The 12403-nt window shown below is 39.4% G+C and overlaps 1 protein-coding gene across 1 annotated transcript; it reads right to left on the bottom strand.

Moving 5' to 3' along the window:
- Positions 1-1340: 1340 nt before the first annotated feature.
- On the bottom strand, positions 1341-5508 carry LOC142969655 (protein NDRG1-like). The gene is made up of 12 exons (XM_076109660.1): positions 5458-5508; positions 4677-4782; positions 4160-4280; positions 3952-4014; positions 3771-3831; positions 3201-3287; positions 2877-2933; positions 2574-2740; positions 2240-2339; positions 2025-2060; positions 1869-1920; positions 1341-1555 (listed from the first exon to the last, which is right to left on the bottom strand). Exons 1-12 carry the CDS (start codon positions 5506-5508, stop codon positions 1341-1343), a joined length of 1116 nt encoding a protein of 371 aa, XP_075965775.1.
- Between the last annotated feature and the right edge of the window lie 6895 nt (positions 5509-12403).

Genomic DNA, 12403 nt, shown 5'->3' with positions numbered 1-12403 from the left:
TTGAATCACAGTAAATAGACAAAAAAAAAACAATGTTGATGGACAGCAATGACCTTTCGCATGACATATAAAGATTGATGTAATTAGATTTCCCTTTTTGTAAAAGAAAGTGTAGACGTTCCTGGAACATTTACTGATGTTTTGATCGCTGCTCTCAATTGAAATACTATCTGAAGTATACTGTATCTCAAATGTCTTCTTTTTCACTTAAAAGAGTAGGACTGTGTCACTGATTTAGCGTTGCACATGGAACTATCAGACTCGTGACTGAAAATCGAAGACGCAGAACCAGAACATATTGTCTTTTTTATTTTTTATTCATTTTACAATTAATCCAATCAAATAACCGAGATTGAATGGTGATTATATGAACAGTATTTTGTCAGAATTATGTTGTTTGTATTACTGTAACAATCACAATCTTATTTGATAGCTGGTTTTGTCATTTGAATCCAACATGTTTAGTTGTAGGGCTGCTAAGTTCAAGATGCATGACAGTGATAGCAGTAAATGGTAAAATAACAGGTCACAGTGTTCTGTTTTTCATCTGCAGTTAGAATAAATGAGGGCCACTTAGATGACTGACAGCACAATAAACACTTACATCTGTTTTAATGATTGAATTGAATGTAACATGTTTTTACACTAACAATATGACTTTGTTTTCACGAAATTGCCAAAGCCAGTCCAATTTAAAACAACAATTTCTGATCTTAAACTTCTATCAGTAACATATTACCGGTTTATATCACACAACTCTCACCGTTGCATATAATCAATACACATTAGCTATGAACATCCAGTTATTACACTAGTAAATACTGGATCTTTTCATTTAAATTATATTAATAACATGAATACACATCTGAGTTTTACATAAACACACAATTTCCAAAGAAAACATTTCAGCTTTCACGATTTCCTCATGTAGTGTCTATTGTGATAAATATCAGAGCATGAGGAAGAATCTCTGGTACTAGATCAGTCGGGAGAAGAAAAGAAAGAAAAGAGAAAAGAAGACGAACAGGGACTGTGAGAGAAACACATCGTAAAGAAGGATACAGAGAGACATACAGCAACAGTTCAGAGAGAAGGAGACCAGTTGGATGGAGAGATTGGGAACAATGCCAAGAGAGAGACGCAGGAAAGGATTGTGCAGTTGATGAGGGACTCAGAGGGACAGAGCAAAGTCACATGAAGGTTCACGACCTTTGACCTTTCAGCTAGAGATAGTGCAGAGTAAAGGGCACGACAGAGAGAAGCTGTCTGGGTAGATATAATGAGGTATGCTTTGATTTATGTGCATGGAATTTAGTGCAGAGTGTGCTCTAGGACTCCGCTTAAGTGGACTTTGACGAGATTTGGTTACTGTTGGAATTACACTCCATGGAGACGTCGGTGTGCGAGCGCCCGCGCTTCTCCTCAGTGCTGTGCGAGTGTGTTCGGACACACTGCAGCTCGTTGGTGTGCGCGCGACTCCGAGAGCCATCGACGGACGAGATGCTGGAGCTGGAAGCCGTCCGGGAACGAAGTCTGGTCATGCTGGCACTGGACACTGGAGAAAGAGGAGAGATGTTTCTTATATTCTGCAACAGCTTTTAATGGTGATTAGAGTTTATTCAATCAACGGTTTGCACAATATTGATTCAACCTATGCCTTTATCATTTTCTGCCCTAAACGCCTCATGAGGGGTTACAATAATCCTCTCATTTACAGAAAGTGATGTTTAATAGGGGTTTGTTAGAAATAAACAGAGGAAGAATTGAGTAGCTGCCATAACTGACAGATATGGGAATACTTTCAGTACTGATCTCTCATTTGAGATAACTCCAATTTAAGATTTGGATAGTTTAGGCGAGTGACTTACAGTATCCCATGCCCTGGATGAAATATTTCAAAGCTTCAATCACTTTGGCTGGCTGTGGAGAGAAAGATGAAAAGTATTAAATATATTTCCAACCAATCAGGAGTGCAGATTCTACATTATTGCCAGCGGAGTAGCCAATAACATGTCACAGCCCACCTGATCCACCTGAGGAAGTCCTCCACAGTCCGCCATCTAGAAGAGCAAAGTGCAAAAGTCACGCTTTACCCGGTGTTAGGTTAATGGGCTTTCAGTTGAATTAATTACAAGTTGTTATTTGACAATAACAGATTACTCATTTCACAGGTTTGCAGCTTTAACTTTAATTATTTGGTTATTTGCTTAATTTTTGAGTCAGCCAGTCCTTTGGTTACCTTGAGCAGTGTGGTCTTGGTGGGGTCGAGTTTAGAGTTGCAGTCGACCACGGCCTCCACAGCTGGAGAATTATCTCCTACAACCAGCAGAGTGGAGCACCTGTAAACCAACACACAGACAGGTGAAACAGGCAGGAAAAGTAAGACACATAGGACAGGATAGGATTGACAGAGTCCGCTTCAACAATGTAATGATGATGACCTACACTTTGTTAGATGCTTTCTACCTCTTACCACTAACAAGGACATTATAATATGTGAAAAAAAACATCAGACTATCCATTTTGAATTTCCTGCTACTATGCCCTCTGTAAAGATCAATGTTTGTACTAACTTGAGGGTTCTGGCATTGATGTTTCCTCCAGGAACAGGCCTCTCCACCTCCAGAGCGTTGCGTTTGCTGTAGGAGTGGAGGAACTGAGTCACGTTGGACTGGTTCATCGTTGTGGTGATGTTGTGACGGTATGTAGCTATGAGGTCATGGTTGGTTTCAATCTCATCCTGAAAAGTCAGTTAGACAGGAAGACAGAAATAATCTGTATTCTATATTTAAGACGGACTTGATATTTAGTAATCAAAGATGTATTTAAAGATTCACTTTTGTTGTCCTGGTAACTAAGTAAGCCTGATAGCTTACCTTTCCAAACAAGTGTGTGATGACTGTGTCCGGGAGAGTGTGGGTCCAGCCGGTGATCTTTACACAAAACATACAAACAATTACATTCAGCTACATTCAGATAATAGCCTATAATACTATATCTATGTTACAGCAGGTTTAAAACAATCATGAAATGAAAAATCAAACACAAGGACAAACACTGTCACTACTCTTCTTGTGGCCTATAATCTAATATCTGTCAATACAGCCGGTTGTATTGATTGAAAGTAACACATTATTTGGAACAGGTTTTGATCTTATTCTACATACATTGTGAGTGATCACAACACAAATGCTGCTCACCTTGCTTGCAACAGAATCTATTAGTCCTTCAGCGCTGGGGTTGATGTTGATCAAAACCAATCCGTCCACCATATCTGGGTGATTCAGCTACACACACAAACACAGAGGACCTGTTAGTAATATGAATTCAATAACTCATTTACCTATATTAACATGTTTTTCTGCAGTTCTCTCATTTTAAGTGTGTCGTGTTCTTGGATTACATCATTGATTTATATAGCCATAGATTTCAGTTTATACCTTAGATTCCATCTTTCTATTCCCTATCCAGAGTTATTTATTGACAGCATGGCTGCTGTTTCAGACAGCAAATAATTAAATTATCGGTTTAACAAATGTCATCCAACCTCTGGAATTTATCAAACATGTAGTTGTATCTGTGTAGCTATGCGTAGGAAAGATCTTATCAGTAACTCTGACATGGATCTGATTTACGTAAATGCTTGTGTACACTAGGGGGAAAGTGAGGGTCTGTGCTGACAAGTGAAAGTTTTGGCAAACCAAGTATCAAACTATGCTCTCATTACGTGTCAAGTTCAAATGGGATTTAGAGACGACATTTGAACTCACAGCAAATTTAGCCAGGATGTAGGCTCCCGCTCCAACTCCCAATCCGATCACCCGAGACAACCTGCAAAGCACACAATCAAAAGGTCAACCTGAGGTAGATCCTAGTGTGTCATGTGAAAATAGTCTAACCTTTAACGACAGGACAACTGAAAAGTGTTTGTTGAGTGTCAGATTAACTCACCCAAAGTGTTTGAGGACAGCGGGCAGCGCTTCAGACAGCTGGTCCATGGAAGGGTAGGAATAGCTGAAGGGTCAAAAGTCAACATAACCATCAGCAGGTGTGGGATCCACTCCCTTTTAACTATATTGAATTAGTTATTGGTGTATGAAATTACAGCATGAAACGTAAATACATTACAGACTGAGAAAAACAAAGACAGTGAACTGACTCATTATGCAGAGTTTTGGCTCCCTCATGTTGTCCTGGTGCTTCAACATGACAAACAGGCAAATGTCTGATGATTTCCCGCATGTCCTCGTGGTTGAAGAGTGTCTCAAAAGAGGACTTGTCTATGAGAAGAAAAAACAAAAATTACATAAATTCCGTTGAAGTTAAGTGATAAAAGGTGATAGGAATATGAAATATAATATAAGGAAACAAGACACAAGCAAATAAAAAATATACATCACTCAGATATATATTTATTTATAGAGAATAATACATTAGAAATGCGCAAGACGCTTGGATTAAACTGTAAAATAAAGTGTTGATGGATATGAAATATTAGAAAGAATAGTTTGATGCATTCATGCAAACTAAGCTTATTTTTCATAATGAACCAACAAACTGTATTTCTTAAGATACAATACCAGGGAAATGTAGTTTTCAGCTTAGCTGATATAAACAAAGTGATGAGTGATGATGGATACAAACTTTACAAACACCACACTATTGCTGGGACTTACGGTTCAGTCCAACATCATGAAATGTCAGGATGACGGGGAGGTTTGCCTTCAGAGTTCCTGTCATGATGCAGTGGACGTTCCCATAGTGAGTCTCCACATGCTCCTCCTAAAACAAACAGATTCAATCACATTGTCAAATAATTTATATTGGAGATAAAACTTAGCTGAATTTCAGGAGCAGGACCACACCTCAGCCGCTCCCCCACTTCCGGCCACACTCCTATAAATACCCACCGACACTAAACCTCGGCTTGCCACGCCTTTCGCACCCCACCCTCCCTCCCTCTCGTTAAACCACTTCACTAAAGGTTATCTTCCCCCATAGTCACCATCCACTGTCCCATATGGACCGGGGGGTCTGCAAGGCCCGGGAGCCGCAGTGGACCCTCAACCTAGCCTTTCCCCAAACCGCTTCATCCAGGCTAACCTCCACCAACCATTCCTCAAACTCTCCAAACAACCGACGAAGGCTCGCTCCGGCCGAGGTGGGGCCCTAAGCTAGTGAACTGGTGTTTATGTGTGGCTGAAGTAAAACATTTACAAATTAAGTTTATGTTTTAGCAGATTAGAGTTGTGTTTCTATACATTTTTAATTTGAACTGATAATATATATATATATCTTCATAACATGACACCCAATTGTCTATGCACTCTATATGTAGCCATGCAGTAAAAAAACCTGTGGTATCCAGGTAAAAGTCATGTAACTTTGCCCAAGGATTATAGCTGTAGCAGTGAATTTAGCAGCAAGGTTAACTTAAGCTCTCTGTGGGGTACTTACCGTGATTTGGAGGTCAAAGACAGAGTCACACTCATTCTCCTCGAGCACCATGGCTGCTGATGCAGAGATGTGCAGTAGATGGAGAGCAGATGTCCCGTGTAGATCTTGGATTCTTAAATTTTGAGGCAAATATTTTTTTATCCTTATTCGTATTTCTTGACACTTACAGTCCTGCAGAAAGAGACGACCTGAGAGCAACAGCGCGTTATGTGTGTGGACAGATTTGTTTGAGCTGGTTTATATATCCTCCAACAATGATCTGCCTCAAAGCCCTAACTCCAACCTGGCTTACACGTGACCAACTGGCCCCATCCTGTTTTAATCTGACCTCCGGCTGCTTTTCCACAGAAACAAGTCCAAAAGGGAATTAACCAGAAGATCTTACACTGTAAAAACACAACTCTTTACTGGGAGGTTTTCATCCATCTTAAGATACTTTGAGCAACATTTTCCAGCTGTAATTACAGATGATCGTGACATTTATTTCTAGATATTTATTAAACTTATCGTCTTTTAAAATCACCTTTGAATAATGTATTCGCATGTTTCATGCGCAACAACTGAAATGAATTGAAAACAACTAACTACGGTTATGTAGGGAAAGAAATTGGACTAAATGCACACTTTACCCACTTACATTGAAATCACAGGTAAAGCTTGTTATTCTTGCGATGAGGCGTGAGAGGAATCACAAGACGTTCAGCCAAGCCGTGAGCAGGTCAGCTGTCTAATCTCAGCGAACCATCTGTTCGTCACAGCAAAACATTCAGCTCTTTGCAGTTAAGTTAACCTTGACCCGCCTGCTAACTAGTACAAGTTAATTTGGATTTGGTCATGTTGCTCTTACACAGCACTAATTAATCCGACATTCTACAAGTACATTTAAAAAGCTGTGATACTCTTTGACTTTCTTCTAACTTCATTTGTAAAGCCTTTTTTAAAGATGGAACTGTACATTAGCGAAGTACTATTACTGATACATCTTAGCCTTCGACTTCCCAAATCTATTAAATAAAAACAGATGGGATTCTTCAGTGGAATAATTGTCTGGGTGTAGCATTGAATGTCATTGATACCTAGAAACTATTCTGTAAATATGTTTGATTGTTTATTTTATATGGTTTGAAAATGTTTTTTCAAGATAATCTAATCGTCACTTTACAGGGCAGTGTAAGGGAATTCTTCAAAAGTTGTTTTATGAATAATAGATGAATACATTTTCAGATACAAAGCAGTTGAATGAGGCTATAGACCAGGGGTCTCATTTCTAAGTGTTCTTCCACGCGGTAGTTGCCGTGATTCACCATAAAGATCCACTGATCAGCAGGCTCATCTCTAATTATCAACATTCATGAGGTGCTTTGCGTTGACCATTTATGGTTGAATGTGGGCGTGTAGAGCGCGGGATGTGAGGATGAACCAGCTGCACACATTTACAGGTTGATTTGGGATTTATAAAAGGAAATTGTGCACTGGCAGGTGAGCAAGGTTTTATAAATCTAAATATTTTTGGGCTACGTGCATTTGAACGTAGGCAAACATTTAGTGTGGATCCTATACGCACTGTTTTATAAATGAGACCCCAGATGTTTCATTGCACTGCAATACACTTTGGTGGCAGTCCTTGCAGTTACATCTTTGTGAAAATATCAGCTGTTTTTAAAAAGGCTTACTAAGAATGAGAGGTTTGATTATTTATTAGGTTTACAGATGTATTAAAATAGTTTGCTTGTGGGTAGAGTAAACGCATCTACAAATTCCTTTGCATTCTCCAAGGTAATTGAATGGCTCTTAAATTAAATGGTGTTTCCCTTGTGATGGCAGCAGGTCAAATGATTAGCTTCAGAAAATCAGGGTGGGAAAATGAACGAGCGCTATCCCCTCAGCGTAAAACACTGAATCCTTAACATTGTGACCGTCAGCATGCAGCAGACTTATTGATTTTGTCATTGTCCCTGGCATATATATTACTCTCTGTGATGTATTAAAACATGTTGTAGGGGTCTAGACAGCGGCAGGTGGACGACACTGCAGAGACTAACAGCTGGCTGAGCGGAAACACAGGAGACTGTGCTGTGACCACCTTCTTTATTACGGCATATTGCCTCCACTGCTTTGACGTAAAACACAGCGAGATGAGAGCTGAGTGTGCAGCAGATTTAATCCATTTAGTGGTTGCAGATGGGTCTTACTCAGCCTCACGTCAGCCTGAAGCCATTTTAACGCCATCCTAACTCTGACTAAACTTTGGTCTACTAGCCTATTTCACCATTGACCACTGCCCCATAGTTTGTGATCTTTTCAATTGATCATTGTGTCACTTATTGTGCAAAGGAAAAAAACAAAAACCTGTGTTTGTTTTGTTCTATAGTGTGTCTGAGGTTTAGAGTGACTGTATGCATAATCCCACTAGTTGTAGTATCAATATTAAAACACAGCAATGGCAATACCAGTCTAATACAACATCATTCTGAACTGAATACTGCTCTGAAGTAATCCCTCATTAGGTGGGAAGTAAATAAGTAGGGTAGGGTCAAATAATACCATACACTGATTCAGGATCTGAAGAATAAAGTCATACAAATGAAGAGAACACTTTAAACATCTTATGGCTACGTCATGTGAACAGAGTGACAGTGAGCCAGTGAGCCAGCATGAACAATGTCAGGACCCATACATGTAGCATTCATCAGCTTTGGCACTCAAACCCCACATTCATAAAAGAGCCATATGAAGCTGCAACCGATCTCAAACACTAATCTTGCTGTGTTTGTAGCAGCACATTCTGCACCTGTGTGTCATTTCCACTAGATGGAGGTAGAATGTCGACTTTCTGGATGCAGCTTGTCAACCGGCAGCATGAATAAGATCAGAATAATATCAACACCCTGCTTTGTTTTTCACCTGACAAACCTTGTTTTTGAAATGACTGTTGCTTTATATCACAAGTACTTTGTATGTACTTCCCCATAGCTTGACATTTACAAATGTGGCATTACATATATTCAATAAGATATCTATGGAAGTCACTTGGAGCTTTTTTTTGTTTGTTTTGAAATCCATGTGGGTGTGTCTATTTCAAAACAGAAGGATTGGATGGTGAGATGGAAAGTGAGTTTTGAAAGCCAGACATCTCAGCATATGGTGAAGTCGTCCTTGACTCACGAGTATTGATCTGGAACCTTCTATTTGACCTGTTGCACATGTGTTATGGACATTCTGTGTTGTTGGCGAGAAATAAGTATTGCTTCTATAACAACAGGTTGCATGAGCGCATGTATCCTACACTTTATTTGCTTTCTTTCTTCATGATCTTCGGGGCTGCAAGGCTTACTTATACATACTTACATAATGTTCCTGGCAAGTAAAGTTGCATTGTCATGCTGACAGCTGGTTGTCAAGCAAACTCTTCAGTCTGCAGGTGAAAGTCCTGCTGTCCAACTCTCAGCTTTCAAAAACTCTAATTATACACACAGCAGCTGCTGCTGCTTGCCACATGCTTGACTGTGTGTGTTTGTTGTTTGTGTGTGTGCGTGTGTGTGTGTGTGTGTGTGTGTGTGTGTGTGTGTGTGTGTGTGTGTGTGTGTATGTGTGTGTTATTAAGTATGTATAGGATTTTTCTCTGAACCTGTGTGTGTGTGCGCGCGTTCTCCTGTAAGCATGTTTCTGAGGGCGTGTACCTGTTTATGTGCACAAACACACAGGCCCTTTCCACACTTCCTTGTATAGTATGATCAGCTAAGGGTACAGTATGACGTGTTATTTTCATGACCTGGCTAGAAAAAGAGGTTTAGGTACAGTAGGTGTTTTGCTGTGGGGTTAAGCCTTAAAAGTTTGATCCCTGAAACAGTTTTTTTTAACTAAAAGTAAAGTAAAGGTCCACTAAATCTCCCCAATGGCTCTCAACCCTTTTCTGTTTTTATTTGATTTAGTTTTAGTGACCTGAAAAGCTGCAAAAACGATCCATTATTCAAGTGAAAACAGGCAAAGATGAAAGAAATGTTGGATATGTAAATATAAGTACATTTGTAGGGTTAATGTTTTCCTCTGTTTTCCTATCTTGGTTATCTGCTTCCGATCCTTCAGAGTTATTTTGCAACCTATGGGGGTCCTGCTATACATGACACTGTTATATATAATACAAGTTGTGTATCTATTAGCACGGTATTGCATTACATTTGATCATAATGTCCTGTATCATATTATATAGATACAACCTGCAACACAAGATCCCTCCAGATCAACTGCAACCTGCAGTCATTATAAACTGGTATAGGTAACACTGACATACAGTAACTAATCGTTTGTTTCCTTGAGTAATCTAGTTGAACTTCAAAATATTAGCATGGCTCAAAACAGGAAGCCCCTGAAATAGGATATGATCCAACAAGCAGCATAATGCTGCTTCTCCACCACGCAGTCCTCCATGCTGCGTCTTCATGCACTCCGTGTGTGAAACAGGAAATGGCAGCTTACATTATAAAATATAAAACGGTTGGGAGAAACCCCTTTTCATATCCAGTTTCATAGTTGCTCCGGGGATTACACAGTATTTCACACTGCTGCATGAGTAGTGTGCCTGGGGGACAGAATTACAAATTAGTCCAGGGGAGGGGACGCACTGTGTAATTGTATATATCAACGTGGTTCAGCACCATTTCAGTCATTCATCAGGAGTGATTGACACAGAAATTTATAGAGACATCAGTAGTCAGGACATGGATTAATGAAACATTAACCTTGTATCTGAGTAGTTTAAAGACAAAGATGGACAATTAATAAGGGATTACCAACTGTAATTACAGCGTAGTATACAAGTCATTACAAGAGTAACTTTACTTTAGAAGCTAAGCTTTGCTTACATCCTTTGCTTACTTGTATTGGAATATTTTCACAGTGTGGTATTAGTACTTTTACTGACGTAAAGGATCTGAATGCTTCTTCCACCACTGTAGTTATTCATACCATTGTAAACTGGATGATAAACCAGTCAGTTATGGACTATGGTTAGATCACTGTAGGTCAGACTTTTTTTTTTTACAGGAGGCTATGTCTGTATTCAACAGCCACAAATAAAACAGAGGGAGACGAGAGACTGAGCCAGATTAGAGCGCTTCTATAAATGTGATCGGAGGTTTAAATAGCACCAATCATTACATAAAGCCAAGAATAGCTTTCCAACGATAATCTAATAAATCAACAGGTAAACAAAACTTGACAAACATACGAGAAATAGTTAAGTAACAAACGTGCAAAGTAATGGAGTGTGTATGTTCATAGTGTTAAATGTATTTATGCAATATCGTTTTATTCTCCAGCAAACCTCTTAAACTTTGGCAGCAGCATTGGTTCTTCTTTAATCAGTAATTTCACAATATGTCATCTTTTAAATTCAAAAATGCACTTTGACAAATACACACACACACACACACACAGTTTGACAAGATATGAATTGAAGAATATGTTTGGCATGACTCAAGATCAAGAGATATAAAGTGCCATTGTCATAGTATTTAGCCGCGTTATCATGGAGGCCATGATTTAAGAGTTGTTACACTGAAGGGTTTGATATGAGACAACAAGGTAATAAATGATCCCCTTTCATAGTTGCTGCTTTAGTCCAACTCTGGCAGGTGAGTCTGAGCATAATGATTCATAACTTCCATCATGGCCACCATCAGCAATGTTTGGTTTATGAAAATAAGGCTTGAACTCTTCCTTGACATTTCGTTGAAGCTGAGGTGAAAGGATTGTGGAGCCTTTGCACGTCAGACCATTGCTTTCATGACGCCACAGCCGGCGCACAAAGTGTCCTTTCGGCTCTGTCAAAAGCACAAGACTGCCAGCTGAGAGCTGACCTACAGGGTGTCAGCTCACATTTCCAGAAAACATTGCAGCAACCCTGTTTAGGCCAGTGCAATGCTGTTGGTAGTATCAAAACAGATGGTCCCACTGGAGCTGACTGTTCCTCAGGAGGATCATATGGATGAAGCTTTGAGAGGAAGAGTATGTGCATTGACAACAAGAAGACGGAGGGACGATGTCTCTGGTGTGTAATGGCATATATTTTATTCAAAAGTTCAAAAGAAACTGACATTCGTAAAAGAGCTCTGAGTGGTCAGAAGACTAGAATGGCGCAATACAAATACAAGTCCATTTACCAATTAACTTTAAAGGGATACATTCAAATGCTGCTGAAATTGACTCACAGATGTTTATTTCTGTCATGTTATCTATAAATATTCAAGTTTCCACTACATTAAAATAATTCTCTTATTCAATTTAATTTATAACTCAACCTGTGAAAACAATGGAAATCCAGCCTTTCCACACTTACTATGATGTACTTTTTTGTTGAATGCTTAGGTGGATTATTATCTCCGCCCGGAGATAATGAGATCAGTCGTGTTTGTGTGCGCGTGTTTGTGTGCACAGACCCTGTGCAGACATCTGCATATTACAGTGAGAGTGAAAAACACGTCTGACACACTAGTGGTCTACACTAGCTAATTGTGGTTTGTATTCATTTAATTAAACATTGCTGTGGTTGTTGCAGACACTCCTGGCGGAGATCTGCACTCTATTGAGTGCACCTTTCTAGTTTGTTTTATAGATGATTATTAAAGCAATGCAGTCAGTCAGCCTCAATAACCCTTGTTGTATGTATAACTCAGGTAATGTTTATAGTCTGTCTAAATTGGCTTTGTGATCTCAGAAACAAATTGCAATGTCACCTTCAAACATTTTGTTGCATGCCGTGCCCATGTTCCTGTCTCTTTTGACTGTTTACAATCATAGCGATGCCACCTGTGCTTTGAAAGGTGTAAAATACACGTACTGAATAATGTGTGAACAAGCCATATTCACCTCTATTCTATGTTTAGATGTTGTTTGCAGTCAAAGTCCTCAGCAAAGGACATCAAGGCAAACTAGTACCCTCTCTTTT

The sequence above is a fragment of the Anarhichas minor genome, unplaced genomic scaffold, assembly GCF_050575085.1.
Source record: "Anarhichas minor isolate MPS153535 unplaced genomic scaffold, ASM5057508v1 ptg000041l, whole genome shotgun sequence".
Taxonomy (NCBI): Eukaryota; Metazoa; Chordata; class Actinopteri; order Perciformes; family Anarhichadidae; genus Anarhichas; species Anarhichas minor.
Note: the sequence above shows the minus strand (reverse complement) of the source record. Positions and strands in the feature narration are given on the sequence as shown.

Coding starts and splice junctions, on each gene's coding strand:
- LOC142969655 (XM_076109660.1), bottom strand. CDS start 5,508: ATGGTGCTCGAGGAGAATGAGTGTGACTCTGTCTTTGACCTCCAAATC. Junction 2,741..2,876: donor TCACACACTTGTTTGGAAAG/GTAAGCTATCAG, acceptor CTGACTTTTCAG/GATGAGATTGAAACCAACCA. Junction 1,556..1,868: donor CATCCAGGGCATGGGATACT/GTAAGTCACTCG, acceptor CTCTTTCTCCAG/TGTCCAGTGCCAGCATGACC.